Here is a 27,875-nt window from a genome sequence, read left to right as displayed (position 1 = left end):
ATCAATATTGAGGGACCTTAAACATTATGAAAATATTAAATGTCGTTTATATTATAAAATTTTAATATCAAGGACCCTGAAAAAAAAATCCCAAATAATAATGCTCTTAAAATATATAATTAAATAAATAAATGAAATATAGGTGAAACACATTCTACTATTATTTTCTTTGAAATGGAAAAGTCAATCATAAGATGAGGGGTAGGTTGGACCTGAGAGAAAAATAGTAGTAACGAAGTTTTTTCTTTGTAATATTCAAATCCAAGGCAAGTCATCCATAGTCTACCAGTTTATTTTTATTTTTTTGTTTTTTCAGTGTCTCACATGTGAGAGTTCGCTTTGCTTAGTAATATTGATATTCAGGGCCAGACATACGAGTTTGATTCCTCAGTATATTCAAATACAAAGCAAGTCATCCATAGTCTACCAGTTTATTTATTTTTTAAATTTTTTTTTCAGTGTCTCACACAAGAGAGTTCGCTTTGCTTGGTAATATTGATATTCAAGGCCAGACATACAAGTTTGATTCCTCAGTATCTATATTTGCTTTGAACGTATGAGTTTCAGAAATCCTTGGATTTTGTTTAGATCATGAATTTGAGTAATATATTCCCTTTTTTTCTGAAAACATCCCCAAATGTATGATCTAAATACAACCTTTCTTTTACTGCTTTGTTACATGCAACAATATCATGGCTCTATTTTGATTTGTTTCAATAAAAATATTAATAAGGTTGGATACCCTTTAGATACTTGTTCGGAATTTTAATTGGATCTGCAGGATTAGTTTTTTTTTTTTTTCCAATCAAAATAATCTGCTCAAATACAGTTATTTATTTATTTAATTTTATGTTGTTTCAATCTCCGTGTATGTTAATAAATAAAAACTCGGCTGCTGCAGATGTAACAAACCAATGGATGGATTGCGCGAAAGCACCAACTTCTCAATCATCTGCGAAAAATTCATTTGTGTTGCATAAACTTCAAAAAGGTAATGGTTCTGGCTGTCTACATATCATCTTTATAGAAAAATTTTCTTTTCCAGTGATGATCTAGGACATTTTAAATTTAAAAAACAAAAGCATATATACTGGTAGTTTCTATACTTTTTGTTGTGTCATTTTAGTTTTTGTAATTTTAATTGGTTTGATTTTGACTCTAAATTTATGATTTTATTTCAATTCAGTTCAAACAGTTAGCATTTTTTTTTTTATAAAAAAATACGTAAATAAGCAGGGATGTTCATTACTTTTAAGAGTCAAATTATAAACTTGTTCAACTCAGTGAATTAATCTCAATTAATTTAATAATTATTTTCCGTCAAAAATTCTGACCACTTTATCAATTGGACCAAATTGATATAAAATCTGAACTTTTTTTTTTTTATCAACAAAAAAATAACTTAATTATGAAATGCATAGTACAAAATACACATACAACATCAATAAAGGAAAGTGAGTGAAAACAGCATAAAGGAATGTAAGATCATCACAACTATGTTGGCACCAACTTGTACTCCCAATCATTTGCTAGCACAATACCAAGTTGGTGAAAAGCCAACCAACTGCAAAGCACCAATAAAAACTCAACCACCCAGCTCCAGTAACCCCAAAGTCACACCAGATCACCACCACACCGCAATAGCAGGGTAGACGTGAGCCAAAATAGGTAGCAAGTAGCAGTAGAACACCTATTTCAGGCAATGTCTTACACTCCCTAAATTTGAAATAAAATCCTGAGCTGTAAAATGGAACCCTTTTATACTTGATCTTGCCCACAAAGCCACCCTCACCTTCACCAATTCCCCTATCTCAGCATAATCTGGTTGACTTCCATTAAAAAAACAGTCATTTCTTGCTTTCCAAACTGACCATAGTAGTGCAATCGGTAATGATTTACAGATCAGATGTTCCTTTTTCTTGAGTATAACTCCCATCCACCACCGGAGCAGCCCCTCCACACTTGTTGGTGTTGCCCAGCAAATTCCCCACCAATCCAATAGCTCAGACCATAATCTCCACACACCTGGACAGAGTAACAACACATGATTCCCCGTTTCCGGTTCAGATTTGCAAAATGGACAAGTAAACTCCTCACTACTTCTAATTACTCCAAGTCTTGTAGAAAATCTGTTGTTTTCGCCTCCCTCTCCAAACTAGCCACCCAAAAAATTGGGCTTTAGGTGGTGCTACATTGTTCCACAACTTCGACACATGCAATCTAGGTCCATTATTAGTATCACACCACTGTCTTGCTGATGCTACAGTGAACTGGCCACATGGATCTGCATCCCAATGTAGAGCATCAGGGAAATTCGGGGGCCACAACCCAGCCAACCCTGTAACCTATCAACTTCTTCCTCTTCCCATGCTAAAAGAGGCCTTCTGAAAGAAAAAAGCCCAAACCCCTGTGCTCTGTCTTCTTTGAACATAGTCCTTCAGTGTGCCATTCTTATCGCCTGATAGGTTGTGAAATCTAGGGAACTCAACCTTCAGTTGGGTGTTCATGTGCCATTTATCAGACCAGAAGTGTATGCTACACCCATCCCCAACTCTTATCTTCAGCATATGGACCAAGCTGATGTAAGAATTCTGAAGAACTTTTGTATATTCAATTGTGTTTTAATCCAATGTATACATCTGATATATATAGTAATTCTAGACCTAATCCTAAATACGAAGCAACAATAAACCTAAACCAATTCTAAATAGGAAATAAAATTCAAATAATATAGACTATACTAATATTATTCTCACACCCCCGCTCAAACTTAAGGTGTTTGGGCAGAGAACACCGAGAGTTTGCCAAGAAGAAACTGAAACCGAGCAGTGGTATTAGTTTTGGTAAAGAAGTCAGCAAGCTGCAGAGTCGAAGAGACGAAAGGAAGCGAGATAGAGCCAGACTACAGATGCTGATGAACAAAGTGACAATCAATCTCAATGTGCTTGGTCCGCTCGTGGAAGAGAGTGTTATATGCAATTTGAATAACATTGCAGTTGTCACAATAGAGGGAGGTCAGAAAAGACTGAGAGACACCCAAATCAGAGTGAAGACAACGAAACCAGACAACTTCAACAGTAGCATGAGCCATAGCACGATACTTAGCTTTGCAGTAGAGTGAGCAACAACAGTTTGTTTCTTGCTTTTCCAAGAGATCAAGGAATCGCCAAGAAACATACAGAAACAGACGTGGACTTGCGATCAGTAACACCACCAGCCCAATTAGAATCAGCATAGGCCACCAAATCCAAAGAGGAAGTAGAGGACAATAGTAAATCGTGAAATATAGTACCGCAGAGATAGCGAAGAATCCGAACCAATGCAGCCCAATGTGTGGAGGGAGGAGCAGAGACAAACTGGTTAACCACATGAAAAACATAGGCAAGATCAGGACGAGTAACCGTCAAATAAACTAAGCAACCCACGAGCTCTTGATATAAAGTAGGATCATCCAGAAAAACACCATCAGTAATGTTAAGCTTTACATTAAGCTCAATGAAGGTATCAGAAATCTTAGTGTCAGCAAGACCGGCACGATGAATAACCTCATTAGCATACTTAGTCTAAGAGAGAAAGTATCCCTTGGGAGAAGAAGCTACCTCAATACCAAGAAAATACCTAAGAAGAGATAAGGAGTCATATGATGAGAAGCACTAGAGTCAAAAATCTAGACAGACGAAGAGATACTTGAAGAAAACCCAAGCAAACCTGAATAAAGAGAGAAAACAACCGAAGTAGACAGGGGGGGCTGGGAGGTAGACAGTATATACTGAAGTTGACTAATCTGAGCCCTTAAAGAAGCCAAGTCAGGATCAGGAGTCAGAGCAGATGCAGTGGTACTGACGAAGGGACGAAAAGTACTTAGGGGAGGAGCTCGAGACTGGGTTTGAGACTGCTGAGAAGACGTGGCAGGTATACGTCCCTTCTTGGGACAGTGATACTTCCAATGGCCCTTCTGATGACAGAAAGCACACTCATTTGAAGCCAGATACATCATAATAACCTGAAAGCTGAGGGGTTCAAGTGTAATCAACCTTATATAGAACAAAATAACCAAACTAGGGGTTAAAGGGTAATACACAGAGGGATAAAATAAATCCAAAATCACAGTATAATAACCAGAAGAGTTTGGGTTTAAGCATAAAATATAATAACCAGTGGGGGTCAAAATATAATAATCATATGTTCTTGAAGCCGAAGGAATCAGTTTGATGATGAAGAACCAAATCAGAGAAGAGAGAGAGAGCGACTGAACCAAATCAAAGAAGAACCAAATCAGAGAGAACCAAATCTTGAAGCCGAAGGAAACAGTCTAATAAAGAACCAAATCAAAGAGAACCAAATTAGAGCAGAGAGAGAGAGAGAGACTGAAGCCAAGAGAACTTGAGGCTGAAGTCGTGTTTGACGGAGGTCGCATCTGAAGGTCACAAACCAGCGAGAGGAGTTATGAACCAGATTGGTCGCGATTCCAGCCCTGAATGGTCGCGATTTCGATGCTAACAGATCTGGTACAATCGAGATTTCGGTGACTAAACTAGGGAGAGAACACGAATGAAGGTCATGCAAGAGCCAAGCGAACTTTGATCGATCAAAGAACATCGATAAGAAAGCTTCGTACTTCGTGAACATGACCACAAAGAGAGAGAGAGAGAGAGAGAGAGAGAGAGAGAGAGAGAGAGAGAGAACTTCGCAAATACCAATCCCGATTTTGGTGCTCTACAATTTGCAACTCAGAGGGGTAAAACCAGAGGGCTGATTTTCGATAGACGATTGCGATGAAGAAGAGCACCTATGATTACGACTCAGTGAGATTCTGATGAAGAAGACGACACAGAGTCAATTTCTAGGGTTTCGGCTCAGAGACGACTCTAATACCATGTAAGAATTCTGAAGAACTTCTGTATATTCAATTGTGTTTTAATACAATGTGTACATCTGATATATATATATATATATATATATAGCAGATCTAGACCTAATCCTAAATAGGAAACAAGAATAAACCTAAACCAATCCTAAATAGAAAATAATAAACCTAAATCAATCATAAATAGGAAACAATAGTTACATAATATAGACTATACTAATATTATTCTCATAGATGATACACAGGACAAAACGTAAAAACTATCAATGTAATTTACTCCAAATATATATATATATATATATATGTATATGCATACATAAATATGAAAGCAAGAAAGAGAACTTGAAAACACAATTTTGTTATACTTAAACTCACATCATCAAAATAAGCCACCCAAACTTGATTAATATAATGCAAGGATCATCAATTGATTTTGAGTTGGATATTTTAATATGATATCAAAGCTGGGTCTTGGAGGGTCTATCACATTTTTTAGTACAAACGGTCCATTTCTCAATCTGACCTTTCAATAATATATAATACAAGGAATGCAAGGGCCTCTCCACTCATTCCACTCAAGCTTAATTATATAACGTAAGAAATACGGCCTCTCTGCTCATTTGCCAATTAGTTCTTCCAATCGTCAATCTAAGCCACCTAATTCTCACTCATTCTTTAACAAAGAACGGAAGAAGACGATGAAACGAAAGAGCTAGGACAAATTCCACTCATTGCCATTGATTCCTCCACTCACCTAAGCCACCCAATTCTCCACTCATTCTTTAACAAAGAAAGGAAGAAGATTAACTAACAAAGTCACTCTATCATTTCCATTATTAACTAACTCACTCACTCTATCATCTCCACTAATTACAACTAACTCTTGTTGACTCTTCTAGCTGAAAAGATTAACTAATTCACTCAATCACTCTATCATGTCATCTCCACAACGATAACTAACTCACTCCCACTCATTCTTTAGAAGATTAACAGCTTAACTAACTTACTTACTCTATCATCTCCACTAACTAACTAACTCACTCTTTCATCTCAACTAACTACAACTAACTCTTGTTGACTCTTCCAGCTCAGCTTAGCTCAATAACTTGTTACTTATTTAGGGGTTGTTTGGAATGATTTAAATAAGTGTACTTTTTAACATTTTACAAAAAAGATACGCAAAAAAGTAGAGAGATGATGTGAAAAAATATGTTATTTTAGTGTACCCCAAACAAATTCTTATTATTCCAGTATGTAAGTCGTAAACCAGCATGGTTTTTCATTCTATACAAACTAGCAGTAAGTGCAGATTTAAAAAAAAATTAAAGAAGGATTGGGCTTCCCTTAAGTTTAAATTTAGATTGGAGGGTGTTGTTTGTGCTCATGGGGTCTATCACGGGTCTGGTTTCTATGATTCAAACCGTTCATTTTATTGGACCATGCATATATATCATCCATAAAAATAAAAAAACAAATTAGATCGATCTGATATTCGTAACCCCTAACCAAACCAAACCAAGCCTTAATCCCATCAAATAGGGTCAGCTACATGAATCCTTCTTTTGCACTCGACTCTATCCAAGGCCATTCAGTTAGTCAAATTAAGAATATTCATATCTCTATTTACTACATTAGCCCACGTCAATCTAGGTCTGCCTCTTCCCCTAACACTTTCCTCTACTGTCATTGTATCGTATCTCTGTACTATTGCCTCTGTTGGTCTCTTTTACATATGACCAAATCATCTCAATTTATTTTCTCTCAGCTTATCTTCGATCAGTGATGCTTCTACGTATTCACGAATATATTCATTCATAGCTCTGTCTTTTCTAATCTTTCCACACATCCACCTTAACATCCTCATCTCAGTAACACTTATCTTATTTACATGTTGTTTCTTACTTGCCCAACATTCCGTCCCTTAGAACATTGTTGGTCTAATAGTTGTTCTATAGAAATTTTCTTTTAGTCTAGTGGGTACTCATTTATTGCACAGTACTTAGATGCACTCCTCCACTTAAGTTACTTCACCTTAATTCTATGAACCACATCTGCTCCAATCTCCCCAGCTGTTGTGATAATCAATCCTAAATAACGAAAATGTTCATTCTTAAGTGGTTCTTGGTGTTCAATCTTTACTTCTCCTCTGTTTCCTTTGTTACTATTACTAAAATTACACTCTATGTACTATGTCTTAGTTTTGCTTATCCTAAATCTTTTAAATTCAAGTGTTTCTTTCCAAGTTTCCAACTCAGTGTTAACTCATTCTCTAGTCTCATCCACTAACATGATATCATCTACAAAGAGCATGCACTATGGCACATCATCCTGAATATTTCCCGTCAACTCTTCTATAACTAAAACAAAAAGATAAGGACTTAAGGTCGATTCTTAGTGTAACCCCACAGTAATTGGAAATTCACTTGTCTCTCCAACAGGTGATCTCATAGTGGTTAGCACACCTTCGTACATGTCTCTAGTCACATCAATGTAATCTTTTGTCACCCCTTTCTTTTCTAACACCCATCAGATTATATCCCGAAGCATTTTATCATCTGATTTCTTAAGATCAATAAAAACCATATGAATGTCTCTTTTCTTTTCTCTATACCTTTCTTTACTCTCCTCAAAAGATAGATCACTTCCATTGTTGACCTTCCAAGCATAAATCTAAATTGATTCTTTGACACCTTTATTATAGCTCGCAACCAACATTCCATTGCTTTCTTCCACGCTTTCATTATATGACACATGAGCTTGATTCTTCTATAGTTTCTGTAATCAACATCTCCTTCATTCTTGTAGATTGGCACTAAAACACTCTTCCTTCACTCTAGCATTTTCTTTGTCAACAAAATCTTGCTAAATAATCTAGTCAACCAAGAAACTCCTTTCTTACCCAAACATTTCCAAGCTTCAATAGGGATATCATCGAGTCCTAAAGCCTTATTTGATTTCATTTTCTTAAGTGCAATCTCTACATCAAAGTTCCTAATCCTGCGATACAACCCGTAGTCTTGGTTTTCCTTATTACTAGCTACTTCCTCCCCTCTTGACCTTCCTCCATGTTCCTCATTTAACAACTTGTCAAAATAGTTCTTCCATCTCTCGTTAATCTCTCCATCCTTCACCAACACCTTAGAGTCTTTACTCTTGATGCACTTAACCTGATTAAAATCTCTTGTTTTTCTCTCTTATCTTAGCAAGTTTGTATATTCTCTTTTCTCCCTCCTTACTATCTAGTCTAGTATATAGGTCATCACAGACTTTCAGCTTAGCCTCTCTCACTACTTTTTTGACCTCCTTTTAGCCAATCTATAGCTCTTAAGGTTTTCCTCAGTTCTATCTTTTTGCCACTTTTTAAAGTACTCCTTTTTCGTCTTTACTACCGCTTGAACCTCCTTTCTCCACCACTAAGTTTCCTTAGAGTTTGGTCCCTTTCCTTTCGACTAAAGGACTTTGTATCCCCTAAATTAAAAAAAAAAATGAGATAAATCCGATATTCGTAACACCTTCATTTTATCAAATTTGCCTTCAAAAAAATTAACGGTCAATGTGTTTTTAAAAATAGACCATCTATTTTTTTTGGGTACAAATGCGACAAAATGAATGGGTTATAAATGTAGGATTAATCTAATTTTTTTATGGATGATATACACGCAAGGCTTTACAAAATGAATTATTCAGATCCCATGATAGGCTCTACGAGCTCGGATAGCACCCTTCAGTCCAGATGATGGAAATGAGAGAAATCTAGTCTTTTAAAGAATAAGTTTGGTACATTTTGGCATCAAATACATTTATCCATATCTATTTTTATTTTTTTTGGGTATAAATTACAATTACACTGACTTCTTCTAATATTTGGAAAAAATATAGTAAATATTATAATTTGGATATAATTACACCGACTTTTTTTTAATTATTTTAAAGTGACGAGAACTAATATAGATGGTTTGAAAACATAAGGATAAACAAATAAAAATATATATTTCAATGTAAAAGAGATGACAACATTATTTTTTTATTTATACGACTAACAAATTATTGATAAAAAAAAAAGTGTAATATGAATTAAAATTAAAATATTGAAGTCTAAGTCAGTTGTGCCTAGAAGACGGTGAATAGGCCAATTTCTTAAACATTATGATTTAAATGATTGATTTGCCACTTTTAACCTTTTGAATTAATAAACCATAAAATAATACAAAAAATAACACAGTATTTTAAGGTAGAAAACCAAATAAGGGAAAATGGCTACAGTCCTGACATCCAAATCAAATCCATTTTAAGATCCAAGCATACAAGGCACACTCGAATCTTCAGGACATCCCTGAGTGCCACGTCTCGAATTCATTCTCAAACCGCTCCACTTACTCAATTGGCCTTGGGTGTAAGGAACACAACTGTTGGCTTTTTTTGTTTTTGAAAGTTATAAAAGTAATTTTGAGCTCGTATTAATAAGGATTGAAAAATTTGTATAAAATTAATATTAAGCCAAACACTTAATAGACGGTTATGTAGAGGTTCTTTTTTTCTCAATGAAGAGAATTTTCATAGTGAGTATCAAATTCATAACCAATTTGCAAGGAAAATTAATTAAGAAAGAGGTTAAGAAAGAGATATGAAGACAAGAGAAATTGCAATTAATTAATTGAATAACACAATCACAAGTTGAAGTATATTACCTTGCTACTCCTACTTCGAAATGGAAGTGTGAGTAAATAAATTGCTAAAAGTGAATCTACAAGGAAATCAAATTCTATTGCCTCGTTTAAAAATTTGGCTATTTTAGTTGATTTTTTGGTTATTATGAGATGAATTTTTTTTTTTTTTTTTTTTTGGTTTAGAATGAAGCTCCATTTGGCATGCCCGTTTGGGATAATTTGGCCATATAAGACAAAATTAGTTATTTTAGTCAAATATGACAAAATGTCACATCCAAACTATAATCATTTCATTTTTTTTCTCACAAAAGTCAAAAAATCCAAAAAATCTATCACAAACGAGGTTTGTAAAAATAAACTATTTTAGTGGAAATTCTAGTTGAAACAAGGACTGTGACTATGCTACTCCTACCGGAAAGAAAAGATAAGAGAAGTAGTGTTGGATTTAATTGCTCCTTGCTGACTCAACTCTGCATGTTGCTACGAGTACCATGTTGTCTCCCATATTCTATTGCCACCCGTATTTCCACGTCCTCATGCATTTGTTGTCGTGGGTAGTCACATGTCTTGTTTTTATTGGATGGTTTGAATATAGTGTCAATATTACATGAATAAAGTTATATGTACCAATTGATATATTAATTAGTGTACTAAAGGATGATGTGACATAATTTTAGAGGTTTTAGATTTTTATAATTTGTATAATGGGTAGGTCCATAGTTTTGAAGTGGCAATGTCCAAGTATATGTTGGTACATTAATTGGTATACTAATTGGTGCATGTAACACCACTGATATTACACTCCACACTAGCATGAGTCCAAATCCTCTGTAGGGTTATCCTATAGTGCATCCCTGTAGTGTCTCAAAACAACGTCGTTTTGGGGCAAAACTTCAATAAAAAAAGAAAAAGAAACCAGAGAGACGAAGAAGAACAGACCATCACTGGCGACCTCGCCGACAGCCCCTCTCCAGACCTAAACCCTTTTCCATCGCTTCCGTCCCTCTACTAGCCAACACCACCACCTCTCTGCCATCATCGCCGCAGTAGGAATCTCATAGTTCTCAATCAATAACAAACACATCGATAGATATGATCATGTATGCAGGGTGATACCATATAGTAAGGTGACATTTTATAATTTCAAAATATCATAAGCAAAGTACCTTTTTCTCAAAAACCATTCAAACACTTTTAAGAAAAACCTTCAACCATTAAAGTCATCCATTAACTTTAGAAAACCATAGATCCTTATAAAACAAACATATTTGAGAAACAACATCATTTACAAATTATTAACCAATTTCCAAAATATTTCTTATTTAATTTCTATTTTTAATATTCCTCTTTGTCTTTCATTCTTCCTTTCTACTCATTATATTTATTTAGAATTCCATAACTTCAAGTTCAAGCTCCCTAATTTATTTACAGAACAACACTCATAATTTATCTTTATGGTCCCAACTAATTCATTAAGCTCACCGTCACCAATCCATAATCCCCTTACCCATTTTTGAGTTTCATTTTTTACAAATAATGTATATGCACATTTCCTCTTTGAACCAAATTACACATCAATATGCAATTTCAGAAATTCATCACAAGTCACAAATAACATCATCAACTCAACACACTTCTTAACACACATCTCAACACAATCCACCTTTTGCCGACTTACTACGGCAGGATAGCAGGCACCCGATTCATAACACTTTCTACCTTTTGCCGACTACTATACGGCAGGAAATGTACTCCCAAAAATCATTTTCTCGAAAGCCATTTTCTTCCAAAAATCGTATTTTTTTTTTCCAAAAACCATTTTTCAACTTTTTAAAACCATTCCCCACATTCGCCGACTACTATACGGCGGGATGTGGGCACCCAAAATATTTTCAAAAACCTTCAATTTTTCCACTTTTGCTGGCTATAATACGACAGGACTATGTGGACACCCAAAAATCATTTTCCACTTTCGCCGGCTACTATACGACGGGACTGTGTGGACATCCAAAAACATTTTCCCACATTCGTCTAGCAAAAAGCCTAGACAGGGCAACTGGGCACCTTTAATCCAAAACCACCCCCACATTTGCCGATTATTATACGGCGGGACGTGGGCCCCCCAAAACCTTTTTCTTCAATTTTTAAAACCATCCTCCACATTTACCGACTATTATACGGACGATCGTGGGCACTGGAAAACCATTTTTCAACTTCCTGTGCGGGTACCAACACAACACCACCCAACACAACTCAACCCAAACTCAACACAACCCAACCCAACACAACTCAACTCAAACTCAACACACCCAACACAACTCAACTCAACGCAATTCAACATGATTCAAACACAATTCCTCATAGTTCAACACAATTCAATTCAACATTATTCAACACAACTTAATTTAACAACACTATTTTGCAATTCAACATAATTCAAGATAAATTCTTGAATCCCACTTCAACATTCCGTAACCAAGTTTATATCATCCATATCATTAACACTTCTTTTCTCCCGAATTTCATTTCATATTATAGCATGATTTACAATGCCCATAACAAAGGTTCATTCGCTAATTTTTAACATAATTTTCAAACACTTCCAAAATCTAATTAAACTTGTATATATATAATTTATCCTTTCAATTTCATGATTCTACTTTCAATTTGGGCAAAATCATTAACTATCATCATGAATCAACTTAGGGTTTTCAAGAAAAATTAATATTTTCAAGAAAAATTCAAACTTCTTAGACCATTACTTTTTATTCCAATTTTTTCATTGATTATCCACCTAAGGTTCATAATCCATAATCTTAACCAATCAATAGAACCCCAACACTTCAAACCCTAATCCCCCAAATTCCATGATATAACACTATATGCTCAAAAATGTAGATTTTGTATTTATATAATCAAAATACCACAAATCTATCTATTAATGCAAGTATTGCAGAAGAACTAGGTCCCCTACCTCAAGAATCAAGCAAGGAGCAAAGCTTTGATGAGATTCCTTCACAAATCCAAATTCCAATTGGTAGAAAATGTTGAGCTTCAAGCCTCTTCACTTTCTTGTAAGGGATCTTTCCCAAATCTTAGAAGAATGGAGAGTATTTGAGGTCAAAAACCTAGGGTTTTCGGACCTAAGGTGAGAGGAAGAAGGAAGGAAATGGAAAATGCAAAGAATGATCTAGAAATGTGCCTTTAAACTTGCTGAATTCGCTTAATCCGCCTTTAAACTTGCTGAATTCGCGTAATCCGCTCGAGCGTCGATTTTACCGCTCGAGCGTACCTGCTTCCAGCACAGATTCTAAAACTTCAAACGGGCATAACTCTCTCATTCGGACTCCGTTCTAGGTCGTTCTTATGTCCAAATCGAAGCCCCAGAAATAATTTTTCCAATGGTTCTAGCCTCACATTCAAATTCAAAGTGTGGAAAAAGAAAAGGGCAAAAGAGTGACGGCTGTTCGTAAAAAAAATTATCCGAATTAAATTCTTGGTTCACTCTTACTTTACCATTATGTTGCCACTTCAATCAATACCCCAAAATAAAATAAGGAGGTTCCAAATGCAGTAATAAAACTGTCAAGGGCAATCTCACTTTCCACGCTCGAGCGCGCGCAGACCAACAAAGTTGTCCACTCGAGCGACCACTCCCATGCTTGAGCGGGAATTCACAACTCTCAGAATTTCAGACCGTCTGCAAAAATGTTGGGAACCTCTCAAGTCCGCTCAAGCGTCAACTCCCCTGCTCAAGCAGAGGGAAAAATTCTGGATCGTTACATGTCCTTTTAAATTGATTTACTTTCTTGTCAACTTGAATTTATGGAGCGTGAGGTATAAACTCTGTCAATTTGGACAAAAATATTGACAGAAGGGAGGTAAATTACAAAACGACCAAAATCATAAGGGGATAATTGGCTATTTTTAAAATTTAGTGGGGGGTAAAGTGTTTTACTTGTTGTACAAATTGTGTGAATTAAATAAAATAAATAAATTCATGGTAAATTAAATTGGAAAAATCACAGAACAAGAATTCATGGGAAATTACATCTTGATGAACAAAAATACATATAACAAATTAAACTACTGAAATGCGAAAAGAAAGCAAACTGAAGCCTGCCTGATACCATAGTCTCCTTAAAACAGATTCGTCGTCTCATCGTGGGTGCGGGAGGTATGTTGGCGTTTGTCTTCTAGGATACGACGATTTAGAACCTGCTAACGCGGAAACACCTTCTGCTTAGCTCCAGCGACCTGACAATGGCAGCACTCTCACACAGGAATAATATATCATAACAGCAGACTGACTATAATATGAGAACAAAAAATTTTGTATTCCAACCAAAGAGGATGGCCTCATTTTATACACAATGGGAAAAAGAGGAGGAGAGAACTTCGCTTATTTTTTGTGTGTTTCTTCACAATGTTGAGCATGCCCTTATAAAGGCATCTATGGAAAAACACATAAGGCAAGGCCATGTGTACCTCATGGCTTCCAATACCATGTATACCTCATGGTTAGGCCATGTGTGTCTCATGGTCTAAGACACTATTAAGGCCACGTGTCCCTCATGGTTAGGCCATGTGTCTCTCATGGTTAGACCATGTATAATATGCTCAATCATCATTCTCAATCTCTCATTCATGAGACCAACTTTATGAAACAATTTCTCATTCAATTCTCAAACCAAAAAACCATTTTTCTAACAATTCTCCACATGAATAAAAATTAATCGAATAAAAATTGACGGGTAGCGATTAACAACAAAGACTCAGAGAGAGAGTACACAAACTAACCCTGCATCAGAAAAGGTAACTGTTGGCCTTGAACATTTCGTAGTGAAAGCCTATCGGGTTTGCTGGCTAACCAGTGAATGTGATGTCTTGAACTGTTCTGCCGTTTGTGTAAACCAAGACAATAGACTTCACATAAGAGTTACTCCAACCATTGTTCTTATTCTCACTGGCGTGTCTGGTATGGCCCTGGAACGCTGGCCTGGTTCAGTGAGTGTTTTTAAAAAATTCAGCTTTGTCAATTCTTAAAGAAGCAACCCCACTTTGCACTCACATCGGTGACTTATATAAGGTGTATCGTTATACCACAGTTAATTATTCGCATCACTTAGGTCATTAAAAGCATTAGCTTAACCTCTTCAGTGAATAAAGGAATGGCAAAAGGATTTACCTCTTCAGTGATTCACCCATTGAACGCAGTTAGGTTATCCCTTTGAACCTAGATATTGGGATCTCCAATCAGCTAGGTTAGGTTTTCCGTTCTAGTAACATTAGATAAAGGCCTTAACTTCATTCCTCTTGACGATGTTTCTACTAACTCTCGAGTTAACCTTTTGGTTAGCTGATCCGTAATGTTTTCCTTAGATTTTACATAGTCTAGAGAGAGAACTCCATTAGAGAGTAGTTTTCATGTAGAATTATGTCCACAACGGATATGTCCAGACTTTCCATAATATATATTACTCTGTGCCCGCCCAATCACCTCTTGGCTATCACAATGAATATAGATAACAGGCACAGGTTTCAGCCAAGGTTGAATATCCTCAACGAATTGGCGAAGCCATTCAGCTTCTTCAACTGCTTTACCCAAAGCAATAAACTTAGATTCCATCGTTGATCTCGATATACATGTTTTCTTGGAAGACGTCCAAGACACAGCTGCCCCTTTGAGGGTAAACACATAACCACTAGTGGATTTGGAGTCTTTTATATCAGATATACAATTAGCATCACTATACCCCTCTAGTACCGCTGAGTATCTGGTATAATGCAGCCCATAATCCTAGGTGTAGCGGAGATACCCCAACACCCGCATAATGCCCATCTAATGAGTAGTATTTGGATTACTTGTGTATCTACTAAGCTTGCTAACAGAGTAGGCTATATCTGGCCTTGTACAACTGATCAGATACATCAAACTTTCAACGACCCGAGAATATTCTAGTTGAGAGACACTCTCACCATTATTCTTGGTCAAATGTAGACTCAAGTCTACCGGTGTCTAAGACACACTCGTATCTGATTTCTTAAATTTCTCAAATATCTTCTCAACCTAGTGAGACTGAGAAAGTACAATACCACTAGATGTTCTGGCAATCTCAATACCCAGAATTACATCTACAAGGCCCATATCTTTCATGTCAAACTCAGATTTTAACAGTCTCTTGGTAATTCTAATCATTTCATCATTACTACTAACAATGAGTGTGTCATCAACGTATAGATACAAAATGACATAACCTCTGTCAGTGTCCTTGACATATACGCACTTGTCATACTCATTGATTCTAAGCCTGTTTGACAACATAGCGTTGTCAAACTTCTCATGTCATTGCTTAAGAGCTTGTTTTAAACTATACAATGATTTGACAAGCTTATAAACTTTCTTATTTTGTCCTGAAGCTGAATGCCCCTTGGGTTGCTCCATGTATATTTTTTCGTCTAAATCTCCATTTAAGAAAGCTGTCTTTACATCCATCTGATGCATCTCCAGACCATGTAAAGTTGCTATTGCAATCACCATGCGAATGGATGTTATCCTTGTCACAGGTGAATACGTATCAAAATAATCCAGGCCCTCTCGTTGCCTATATCCTTTGATAACTAGCCTAACTTTGTACTTATAAATTGACCCATCAACCTTCATATTTTTTTTAAAGATCCACTTACCCCCCAAGGCCTTATTGCTTGGGGGTAGGTCAATCAACTCCCAAGTATGGTTCTATAAGATAGAGTCAATTTCACTTTTAATCGCTTCTTTCCACAAAGGACTTTCAGATGAAGTCACACCTTCATGGAAAGTTCAAGGTCCTCCTTCTAACATATAAGTCAAAAAGTTCGGACCAAAGGACTTGGAAGTCCTTGCCCTATTGCTCTTTCTTGGCTCATCTACTTCTTCATCTTGATCACTATCACTAGGATCATCATCAAGTTCCTTCTCAGCACTTTGATCCCCTCCTCGGGTTTGACAAGGAAATACGTCCTCAAAGAATGATGCATTCCTTGACTCCATAATGGTATTGTGTATATTTGAAATATCAACTTGTTCACAAGAAACGTATATGTACTACTATTCTATGCATAACCAATGAATATACAATTCATCATTTTCGAACCTATCCTAACCCGTTTGGGTGTAGGTACCATCACTTTTGCAAGACACTCCCACATTCGTAGGAAATTATAAGAAGGTTTGCGGCCTTTCCATAATTCATATGGAGTCTTGTCTACTTTCTTCGGAGGTATACTATTTATAATGTAATTTGCAGAGAGAATTGCTTCCCCCAACAAGTTCTGTGGCAACCCATAACTTATCAATATTGCATTCATCATTTCCTTCAACGTCCTATTTTTCCGCTCTGCAATGCCATTTGACTGAGAAGAATAGGGCATTGTAACATGCACATAATTCTAGAGCAATTAACATGTAAATAATTCTAGAAATAAAATCATGCAAACAACTCTAGAAACTAATAAGCATGTAACATAAATTAAAATCTAGAAAAGGAAGAACATGCAAATTATCCTACAAATCTAGCATCTAATAAACATGTGAATTAAACTAGAATTTAGAAAATAATGAACATGTATATTATACTAGAAAAGTAGAACCTAATTAGCATGTCAATTTTAACTAAAAAAAAAAGTTAAGCACTCATGAGCATGTAGATTATATTATAAAATTATAAAATAAAAAGGCTTGCAAAGCATGGTAGGAAACCATGAATCATGCTCATAAAATTATAGTAGAACCAAATAAGCATGCAAATTATGCTAGAGATAAAAAGCATTCTTATTAAATTGAAAAATTAAAACATAACATTTTGTATATGAATTTACATATGAAACAATGGCCTTCTATTTGTTAATTCCATGAGAAACGAAAAATCTATTTTAAGATTGTTATACAAATTGTGTGAATTAAATAAAATAAATAAATTCACGGTAAATTAAATTGGAAAAACCGCAGAACAAGAATTCATGGGAAATTACATCTTGATTCTTGATGAACAAAAATACATCTAACAAATTAAAATGCTGAAATGAGAAAAGAAAGCAAACGAAAGCCTGTGTGATATAACAATCTCCTTAAAACAGATTCGCCGCCTCACCATGGGTGCTGGAGATATGTCGGCGTCTATCTCCAAGGATACGACGGTTTAGAACCTGTTAACGCAGAAGCACCTTCTGCTTAGCTCCGGCAAACTGACAATGGCAGCACTCTCTCACACAGGAATAATATATTGTAGGAGCAAACTGACTATAATATGAAAGCTAAAAATTCCTATATTCCAACCAAAGAAGATGTTCTCCTTCTATACATAATGGGGAAAAGAGGAGGAGAGAACTTAGCTTATTTTTTGTATGTTTCTTCACAATGTTGAGCATGCCCTTATAAAGGCATCTATGGCAAGACATATATGGCAAGGCCATGTGTATCTCATGGCTTCCAATACCATGTGTATCTTATGGTTAGGCCATGTGTGTCTCATGGTCTAAGACACTATGAAGGCTATGTGTCTCTCATGGTTAGACCATGTATAATATGCTTAATCATTATTTTCAATCTCTCATTCATGAGACCAATTTTATGAGATAATTTCTCATTCAATTCTCAAACCAAAAAACCATTTTTCCTACATTACTGTCAAACCACAAGGGTTTAAATGAATTTTACTCATAAAACTTTAATACATTAAGGACAAATACAAAATATTTTTCTTGAATAATCTAGTATACGCCATTATTACAAAAATATCCTTAGGGGCTAATTTAATATTTTAAACTTTCAAATAATATAACTTTTGATCTAAATGTTTATTTTTTAAATAAAATTAGTATTTTTAGAATTATGTCATCAGGATCTATCAAACAACATCTAGGTTTATTTATTTATTTTTTTGAGAAAAACATTACACTAGAAACCAAGCAATTACAAAGTAAGCACCGACAATAAGCCAGGGGGAGGGGAAGACGTCCAAGAAATTGGCAAAACCCCTCGAAGATAGGATTGGGTTGTCTAGTGAGCTGCCATGTTTGCCAATCGAGGACTCCAACGAAAGGACAACTTCCCTTGCTAAGCGAAACATTTGATATCATGAATAATGCCCTTGCACTCCCAAGGAGGGACTGTTTATGAAGCATAGAGATGGATAACAGACTGATTATCACCTTCAATTTCATTGTTCAAAAGGTTTTTTGCTTGAGCCATTAAACAAGCTTGACAAATAGCAGAAGCTTTACCTTCCAGAACAAAGGAGATAGCCACAGATTTGCTATTCCATCAATGAGATTTTCTGGTTGATATGAAATTTTTCTTGAAAAAAAATTACTGTCGAAATTGACGTAAATAGTAAAATTTTACTCTGTTTCACAGTAAGTAAAATTTGACTGTTGACGTTAGTTTCGACAGGGAAAAAAATTATGATTTTTTTTAAAGAATTTTATAGCCAACATAAATCTTGTTTAACAGATCTTGACGAGAAGATTCTAAAATTACTAATTTTATTAAAATCCAATATATAGATCAAAAGTTATATTATTTTAAAGTTTGAAATATAAAAGTAGTTACTAGGCGTAAGATTGTCTATAAAAAAAAATGAAAACAAATTTATTTGCCCTTGATGAAAGAGGCGCTTTTTCTCCAAGGGGTTTATAAATTAAAAAAGTTTAGATTATCCTTTTCACTAATGAGGGGGTATTGGCCTAAAATCCCTTTAAAATGTAATTAACCCATTATTTATTTATTTATTTATTGATATCCTTATCATTATTTATAGTTTTGACGGTAATTTGGCCGAATGGAGCTCGAAAGTATAGAAGGCCGCTCGTCTAAAGGTAAGCTTAGCCGGAAGGTCGACGGTGGAGAAGGCCGCTTGTCTAAGGGTAAGTTTGAACAGATGAAGGTCGACGGTGGAGAAGGCCGCTTGTTTAAGGGTAAGTTTGGAGTTGATTTTTTTAGTGGATTTTTTACTTTTTAATTTTTTTAGTTGTTTTTATTATTAATGTATTTGGAAAGTTGTTAAAAATGTCTTCTTTTTTTTTTTTCTTTTTTTTTTTTGAGTGAACAATGTTGATGGTATATTTAGTTTTTTAACCAATGAAAAATAACTTGGTGGTTTTTTGACTTTTTAAACAAAAATTGACTTTTTAGCGCAGCAATGTTACAAACTTACAAAAATATCTAAAAAATTATTCATAATTTGAATTGTTTAGACTAGATTCATTGTTGATATGACTCATAATGTCACGCCCCAAAATTTAGACAATTAAATATTAAATTAGGACTAAATCCCAATCAATATTCGATCATCCAAATTCTAGAGGTGAAACAAAAAGAAAAAAAACTAAACGCCAACCAAACTATCAACCATAATTTCATAACTAACCAATACCTCCAATATTAAAGTAACAATATGTAGTCAAAATAACTTAAATAACGTATGGTTACGAACCATGCCAAATTATCCCAATACTAAAGTCATAAAAAAATAATAAATACATAAACTAACATCAACCCTAAGCTCAAGGAAACAAAAGAAGTCCAAACGACAAGTCCAACAACTATAGTAATTCCACGTCACTACCGTAGCCCCAACTAATCCTACAAAGGAAGCTTGATTGCGTTCAAACAGAACGCACTCGAGTTGCCAAGAGACAAAACGGGTCAGTATACAGGTATACTGGTATGAGTCCAAAATTTAACACCGACGTGTCCACCAGACACAAACAAAATACATTTAATTCTTGTTACGGGACAAGACAAATAGTTCCGTTCGCACTGAGACAAATCAGTAGTTTCCCGAGAAATGGTGGCATTTAGTTTCTTGCCTGTACACAACGAAATCTAAATTGAGTATAATATAATAAAAAAAATAGAAATAAAAATATGGTGAGTCAGCCTTGCAAAAAAATTAGTAAGACCCACCATCCTGCAAAAAAAAAAAAAAGCTAGTATAATTTAATCATAAGCAACTTGCTAAAGAAGTATAAAAATGCACTGTTTCATGCTTAAATAATTTGAATTGACTAAATCTCAAAGAATTAAAGTTGTATATAATCAAATTTCCTAAAAGACAATGTGAACGAATTTAACAGAAACTGAACAGGTTGAGAGAAAAACTTGATAAAAGAACCTAGACGGAATTCAATCGAAAAATTTGAAACTGAAAACGAACAAAAACTACCCTAAGATGATTTTTTTCGGAAAAGGTCAAAACATGAAAAGTGTGCAGAATAACGTTTTACTTCAGTTTGCGTGAAACCAATAAAAATGAGCTCGTTTCGTTGGTTAAAACAGTTTCTAAAATCTGCATTGCTAAAATGAATAAAAACTACTGTAATCAAGATCATCCGATTATAAGTTATAATCGATCTTTTTAATAAAAAGTTTATACACAAAAGTTGTCTAGAATCACGTCTGCATGCTTCTTCTCAAATTTCATAATTTATCGAGGTCGTTTACTATTTTTCAAGATATACAAATCAATACAATTCACACTATACTAATAAACTCATGATTAAATTCCTTGTACCTTAACTCCACCATTTCGGCCCATCACTTCCGCCCTACACATATATCCCATGTGCCTCCCGTATACCTAATACTGCTCCGAAGCCAAACTTGTACGAGGATATCGTCCCGAGTTTGACCCACACTCCCCGAATGGTTAGCATATACGTACGCGCGTAAAGCAAAACACTCGTCTACTCATGAGAACGAGGCAACAATATACATATACAAAACATCTCACTCATGAGAACAAACATAACAATGTCAAGCCTAAGGCATTCAAATAAATCTCATAATCCTCATTTTTTTTTATACTCTTTCTCACCAACACTAAAATAAAACAACAATCCATGGAGTCATTGTGGAGTACAAAGAATTTATCTATGGGTTCCTAATTAATTTTAATTTCATATAATAATGAATGTGATTACAATCATAAAATAAATTCATATAAAAACCCTAAACCTAACGTACACAACTAATCAAAATAATTAAAATCAATTAATCAACTAAAAACTCTAAACCTTACATACACAACTAAACAAAATAATTAAAATCAATCAATTATCTAAAAATCCTAAACCTTACATACATAACTAATCAAAATAATTAAAATCAAGGGCAAATTACACAAATAGTCCCTATAGTTTGGGGGTTGTGTCACTTTGGTCCTTGACTTTTCAATTGTGACACATTTGACTCTAAATTTTAAATCTTGTTCCAAATAAGGACAATTGAAGATATCATTAGATTTTTCAAGGGTAAAATTGTCAATTTGATAAAATATAAACTAATTTGACAAAAATAAATGTCAAACAAATATTTTTGAATTTTAAAAAATTATTTATACCCACTAAAAATAACATTATGTAAAATTGATAAATCTTTTAGGCATTTATTTATTTTTTTACCAAATTAATTTTTATTATGTGTTTAGATGATGATCATATAAAATTAATTTTAAAAAATTAATCATGTAATTTTTATTAATTTTACATAATTTTATCATTAGTGGATAAAAATAATTTTTAAAAAAATAAAAATAATTTTTTGACATTTATTTTTGTCAAATTAGTTTATATTTTATTAAATTGACGATTTTACCCTTGAAAAATCTAATGATATTTTCAATTGTCCTTATTTGGAACAAGATTCAAAATTCAAGGTCAAATGTGTCACAATTAAAAAGTTAGAAACCAAAGTGACACAAGTCTCAAACTATAGGGACTATTAATGTAATTAACCTAAAATCAATCAATCATTTACATGCAAATATGAAATCAATTCAACATCAAATAAATAAAAATAAATAAATAAAAATAACAAATTAAATATAAATAAAAGAAAGTAAATTTTGTACTCACAATATTTTTTTAAAGATCAAATAATCACTTGAAAATTAATAGAACCACCAAAATAATTTTTTTTCTCCCTCTTCTCCACCTTCCGCGCTGTCTCTCTCTTCTCTTCTCTCTCTCTCTTTCTCTCTTCTCTCCTTTCCGCTGGGCCTGCTCTCGTTTTTCTCACTAGGCTCTAGCCCTCATAACCTAATAAACTATTATAATATTATATAATACAACATAATTATAATATATATAAATATAAATATAAGATTAAAATATATATATATATATAACATCTCTTTTTTTTTATATAACAAATATAAATATATAAATATTTAGATTAATTATATATAATTAAATAATACATTAAATTCTCATGCGACTACACAATTAATAAAATTAAAAATAAAATAAGATAATAATAATCATAATAATAATAAATAATGACTTAAAAAAATTAAGATCGCGACACATAACACATCAATTTCAATCTCCACCACATGGGAAATGCTATGGACCATGAATTTGTGCCCTGAATTCTATCCCGAAAGTGAGTGATGAGTGATGTAGATTTGAAGTTGATAAATTTGAATCACATTTAGAATGAGTGTGATACGTAGATGTACTTTTCTAAATAAATTTTTGAGTACTTTTTCTAGATATGTAAGTATCGTTGCCACTATATACTTTTTCTAGACAAATTTGATGGCAAGCTTTCTGGGTTTATATTTTTTCTTAGGGTAAATTACAAATATATCCCTTGAGGTTTATTTAAAATACGGATTGTCTCCATGTGGTTTGGAAAATTACAAATATCATTTTATAAAAAAAAATATATTTAACAGAATTAACTAAAAAAATGAAATTTTTAATTACTCTACTATACAATAATTAAGTTACTTGAATTATTAATTAAAATAAATTTCTAATATCATTAAAAACTGTTAGTTGATTTGATGATTTATTGATAAAAGGGGTTATTTGTTATGAAATTAGAAATTTCTTAAGACAAAATGTAATTTATAAAATCATAGGGGGCAAATTGTATTTTAAACAAACCTCTATTATTATTATTATTATTATCAAACACCCACTAAACATTCATGGTCGACTCGAGTATGACTGTAAGTAAATGTTTGTCAGATTCCCCGATGCCCACTGAAGCAGATTTCAAGAAACCGGTCTTGATTGTAAGTAAATGTTTGGTAGATTCCCCAATGCCCACTCAAGCAGATTTCAAGAAACAGGTTGTTTCTGTGTGCAAATCGCTATTGGTTTTCTTAATGGTCATAATGATGGCATGGGTTTCTGCTCGGGGAGATATTTTGTTGACAGAAAAACAATTATTCATGGAATTGTTAATTATGAACATCCTGCTGTTGGCGTTGGTGATCGGATTACTAGTGGTTACGGCCTCTTGTGAGAGTGACATTTTGCTCAAAGCGGGAAGGTTTATGGAAATAATCACTACGGTGCTTCCTTACGTAGCCGTTATGGCCACTATGTTCATACTTACATTGGTACCGGCAATTATGGCATGGTTTATTGTAGTTGGCCTAGGTATGTCCATAGTGCCATTGTTGAGATACACCCTTAGTTTGATAGTCATTTTGTTCGTATACATACATAGGCGGATCAAAAAGCTGAAAGACATTTTGTTCAAAGCAATGGCAAGACCACATAAAGAAGAAGAAGAAGAAGAAGAAGAAGAAGAAGAAGAAGAAGAAGAAGAAGAAGAAGAAGAAGAAGAAGAATTATTATCCATGGAAACTGAAAAAGCAACTTTAACTCTATTGGATGAGGATGAGGACGAGGCCTTGGAAATGGAAATCTTGGAGAATACCTTCAGCCCACAAGCAAAAGATGGGAAAGGAATTATAGGAAAAGCTCAGATTTTGACAAGGAAAAAGGACTTCCTACACTTTATCTTGTCATATCCTATGAAACCAGAACCAGATGAAGATTTTTTTAACCCTGTATTTCTCAGGAGGCGATTTTCCGATATGAATCAATTACGAAGAGAAATAAAAGCTTTGCTATTAGATGACATATATGAGGAACATGGACATGAATTAGGCGAGAAGATGATTTTTCTTATTCGTGAGGTCGAAAGAATGTTGGATAGATATGATTTTCATGTGGTGGGTTATTTACCTCAAGAAGCTGATGTTATTACGGCAAGGTCAGGTAAGAGTTTGACACACAGAATTGAGGTTGGGTTAACAAGTCAGGCGCGTGGTAAATTTGAAGCGCCAGATGAAATGTTGCAATTGGCTATTGATTCTGCTATTCGCCAGGTCTCCAAATGCTTTCAGGATGGAATATTTCGAAAGATTGGGATCTCAGGGAGCGGAAGGGAGGAAGTAACAAAAGCACTGAAAGATATATCGATGATACAAGCCAAATGTAGTATCGTCCTCTGCTTCTCTGTCTCAAGACATCACAGTGACGAAGAGGTTAGGCAGAACATTGCTAAACAGATTGCCAGATTTCGTCAAATTGATGACATTTTGATTTTCAAGGAACAGCTACTTCAATTCCTACCTGACGACTTCTTGCTGCTTGTGAATTGTTTGGATGGGCCAATAGATACTCTATACAACTTAAAAATCCCTGATCATGGATTCGTAGTTCTCACAACTCAATCTCAAAAAGTTTATGAGATAATGGATGTGGATCTAGAGATCAGAATGGATGATCATCTGTTACCCTGGAACCTGTTCTGTTGGAACGTGGGCGCATCACTTGTTCTTTCTTCTGCTATCCAACAAATGGCCATCCGGTTAGTGAAAGAATGCCACGGTCACCTACTTGCAATCATTCTTCTTGCAAGGGCCTTGAAAGATGTGACTGATATTGGTGTGTGGGAACTTGCACTCCACCAATTAACATCACAGTCCTCTGAAGTCATGGTTAATGTGTTAAAACTCGTTTGGGATCAGAAGGACATCATAACAAAGCATTGCATTAAATTTTGTGCACAGAACTCGGGATTTCGAGATTTGCCAATATCAAATTGGGTCTCAAATAGTTTAGTAGGAAAACGTGAAGAAGGAGAAGCTATTTTTGAAGATCTTATCGATTCCTTCTTGCTAGAGAATAATGTTGGGGTAAATGAAGTCCGGATGCGAAAGGAAACTAAAAATGTACTGCAAAAGTATTTTATACCCTATCTACCAAGCCTCTATCTAAAGCAAGGGGGACTAGGATTGGTTGAGACACCAAAGATTGAAGAGTGGAATAATGCTAGAGAGATTTACTTGATGGATAACAAATTATCCAAGCTTCCGGAGAACCCTAAATGCCGAATCCTCACAAAGTTGTGGTTACATAAGAACTATGATCTGATGGAAATTCCTCGATTATTTTTTGAAGACATGCCTCTCCTACATTCTCTAGATTTGTCCTACACTAGCATCAAATCTTTGCCACCTTCTATTTCCATGTTGGTTTTACTTCATACATTCCGTTTGAAAGGTTGTGAACTTCTCATGGAGTTGCCGCCCCAAATTGGAGAACTTGGGATGCTTGAGGAATTTGATCTTGAAGGAACTGAATTAATGTATTTACCCAAAGAAATTGGACAATTAATCAGTTTGAAGTGCTTCAGGGTCTCTTTTTGTGGATGTGCAAACCGCTACGAAGAATTAAAGCAGATGGATTCGATCATCCCAACAAAGGTGTTGTCAAAACTCTCGGAATTGAATGAATTAAGCATTGATGTGAATCCAGATGCCGACCAGTGGGATGTTGATGTGTGGGATGCTAATGTGAAGGAAATACTGAATGAATTGAGTAGCTTACAAAAGTTGAAAATACTCAGGTTGTATCTGCCATCAGTGGAATCACTGCAGCAACTTAAATGGAATAACAAACAAGTTATGTATCCAGATTTGTCTCAATTTGGATTCACTGTTGGCCATCATCCATGGCGAATCATATTCCGTCTACCACGTGAAGTTGGGGAATTATTCAAGAAATGGGAAAAATCAAAGAAATGCCTCAACTACATAAATGGTGAGGGCAAGCCTAGTGGGATTACCGAGGCACTCCAGCATGCCTCTGTTTTTTTCCTTGATCGCCATTATACTGCTAAGACGTTGTCTGAATTCGGGAATGAAAATATGGTTCAACTCAAATTTTGCTTGCTAGTGGAATGCAATGAATTTCAAACCATTATTGATGGAGATAGTGAAGATCGGTGGGGGAAACCTGTGTTTGAACGGCTACAATACTTGGGTATTCATTACATGAAGAATTTACGAAGTATTTGGAAAGGCCAAATTGACAAGGGTTGTCTATCCAATCTGAGGTACTTGGCATTGCACACATGTCCCAATTTGATTACTATTTTCACCCCAAATTTACTTGGTAATCTCGTCAAGTTGGAAGAGCTTATAGTTGAAGATTGCTTCAAAGTCAGGAGCCTGGTAAGTCAGGAATTGTCAGACTTCAAATCCTCTGGTAATGTTCTCCAAAACTTGAAGAAGATGTCACTTCTTGACTTACCTGAATTGGTTACTATTTCTGGTGGCCTAAGTATTGGTCCAGTATTAGAAAGTCTGATTGTTTATAACTGTCCAAAGCTCAAAAGTCTGCATGCCATGGAAGTGTCTGGTGATAATTTGAAGATCAAAGGGGAGAAAGAGTGGTGGGATGCATTAAAGTGGAGGAACAAAACTTTTCCAGCTTATAAGGAATTTGAAATTGATGAAGATTCGATGGGCCCATTAGCTAAAGATATATATTCACACTAACCTGGAGCAAATGGTTTTCAACAGTCAGGTAATTTCTCATATCATTTATCATTTATGAGATATAGAGAGATTATTTACCATTCCCTCAAAGACCTAATCAACGAATAGTAGTCTGTGTTCTCTGTTTAGACGTGCCATTAGATTGCAACCACAACACAAGCTTAGTTAAATAAACAATCCGTGCATGACTGCCTAATTGAACCCTACCCATGAAAAACAATTTTATTCACTCAGCCATGTTTGTTTGTTTTATTTTTTTCGCTAAACTTTTACAAGCAGTTTGAATAAACTAGGTTCACTACAAATCTGAAACATGATACTAACCTATTTTGTTATTCTGACATTATTTGTCAATTTTTCCATTTGTCTGGTGAGTGACAGGTTATGAAAGCCTCATGAAGGCCCCTGTGGCAGGAGATTGGGACAATCGATCCGGTGGTGTTTAGGAGCTCAAGCTTAGGAACTTGTAGATGTAATTACCAATATATCTTCAGAGAAAACTGATCAGATTAAAACTCCATAGCTTGTAGGCTAGTTTCTTTGCATTATTGCTGCTTGCCTTCATGTTTTCAAATACAATATTGGGATGCGATGCTTTATCTACTTTTTATCTCCTTGTGTGGATGTGACAGTAACAGTAATTATTGTAAGTGTTGTATCTGATGTTCTTGTATTTCTTGTTATTTGAAATCTATCAATATTTTTGTTTAA

At 34.8% G+C, this 27,875-nt stretch overlaps 1 protein-coding gene across 1 annotated transcript; it reads left to right on the top strand.

Moving 5' to 3' along the window:
- The first annotated feature begins 453 nt into the window (after positions 1-453).
- LOC114283771 (disease resistance protein At4g27190) lies at positions 454-27,875 on the top strand. Its single transcript, XM_082914566.1, has 4 exons — positions 454-489; positions 902-991; positions 23,551-27,192; positions 27,546-27,875. Exons 2-3 carry the CDS (start codon positions 919-921, stop codon positions 27,162-27,164), a joined length of 3,687 nt encoding a protein of 1,228 aa, XP_082770692.1. The 5' UTR covers positions 454-489; positions 902-918; the 3' UTR covers positions 27,165-27,192; positions 27,546-27,875.

The sequence above is a fragment of the Camellia sinensis genome, chromosome 2 (assembly GCF_055761805.1).
Source record: "Camellia sinensis isolate YWXY chromosome 2, ASM5576180v1, whole genome shotgun sequence".
NCBI lineage: Eukaryota > Viridiplantae > Streptophyta > Magnoliopsida > Ericales > Theaceae > Camellia > Camellia sinensis.
The sequence above is the reverse complement of the archived record's forward strand: the minus strand, read 5'-3'. Positions and strand labels throughout refer to the sequence as shown.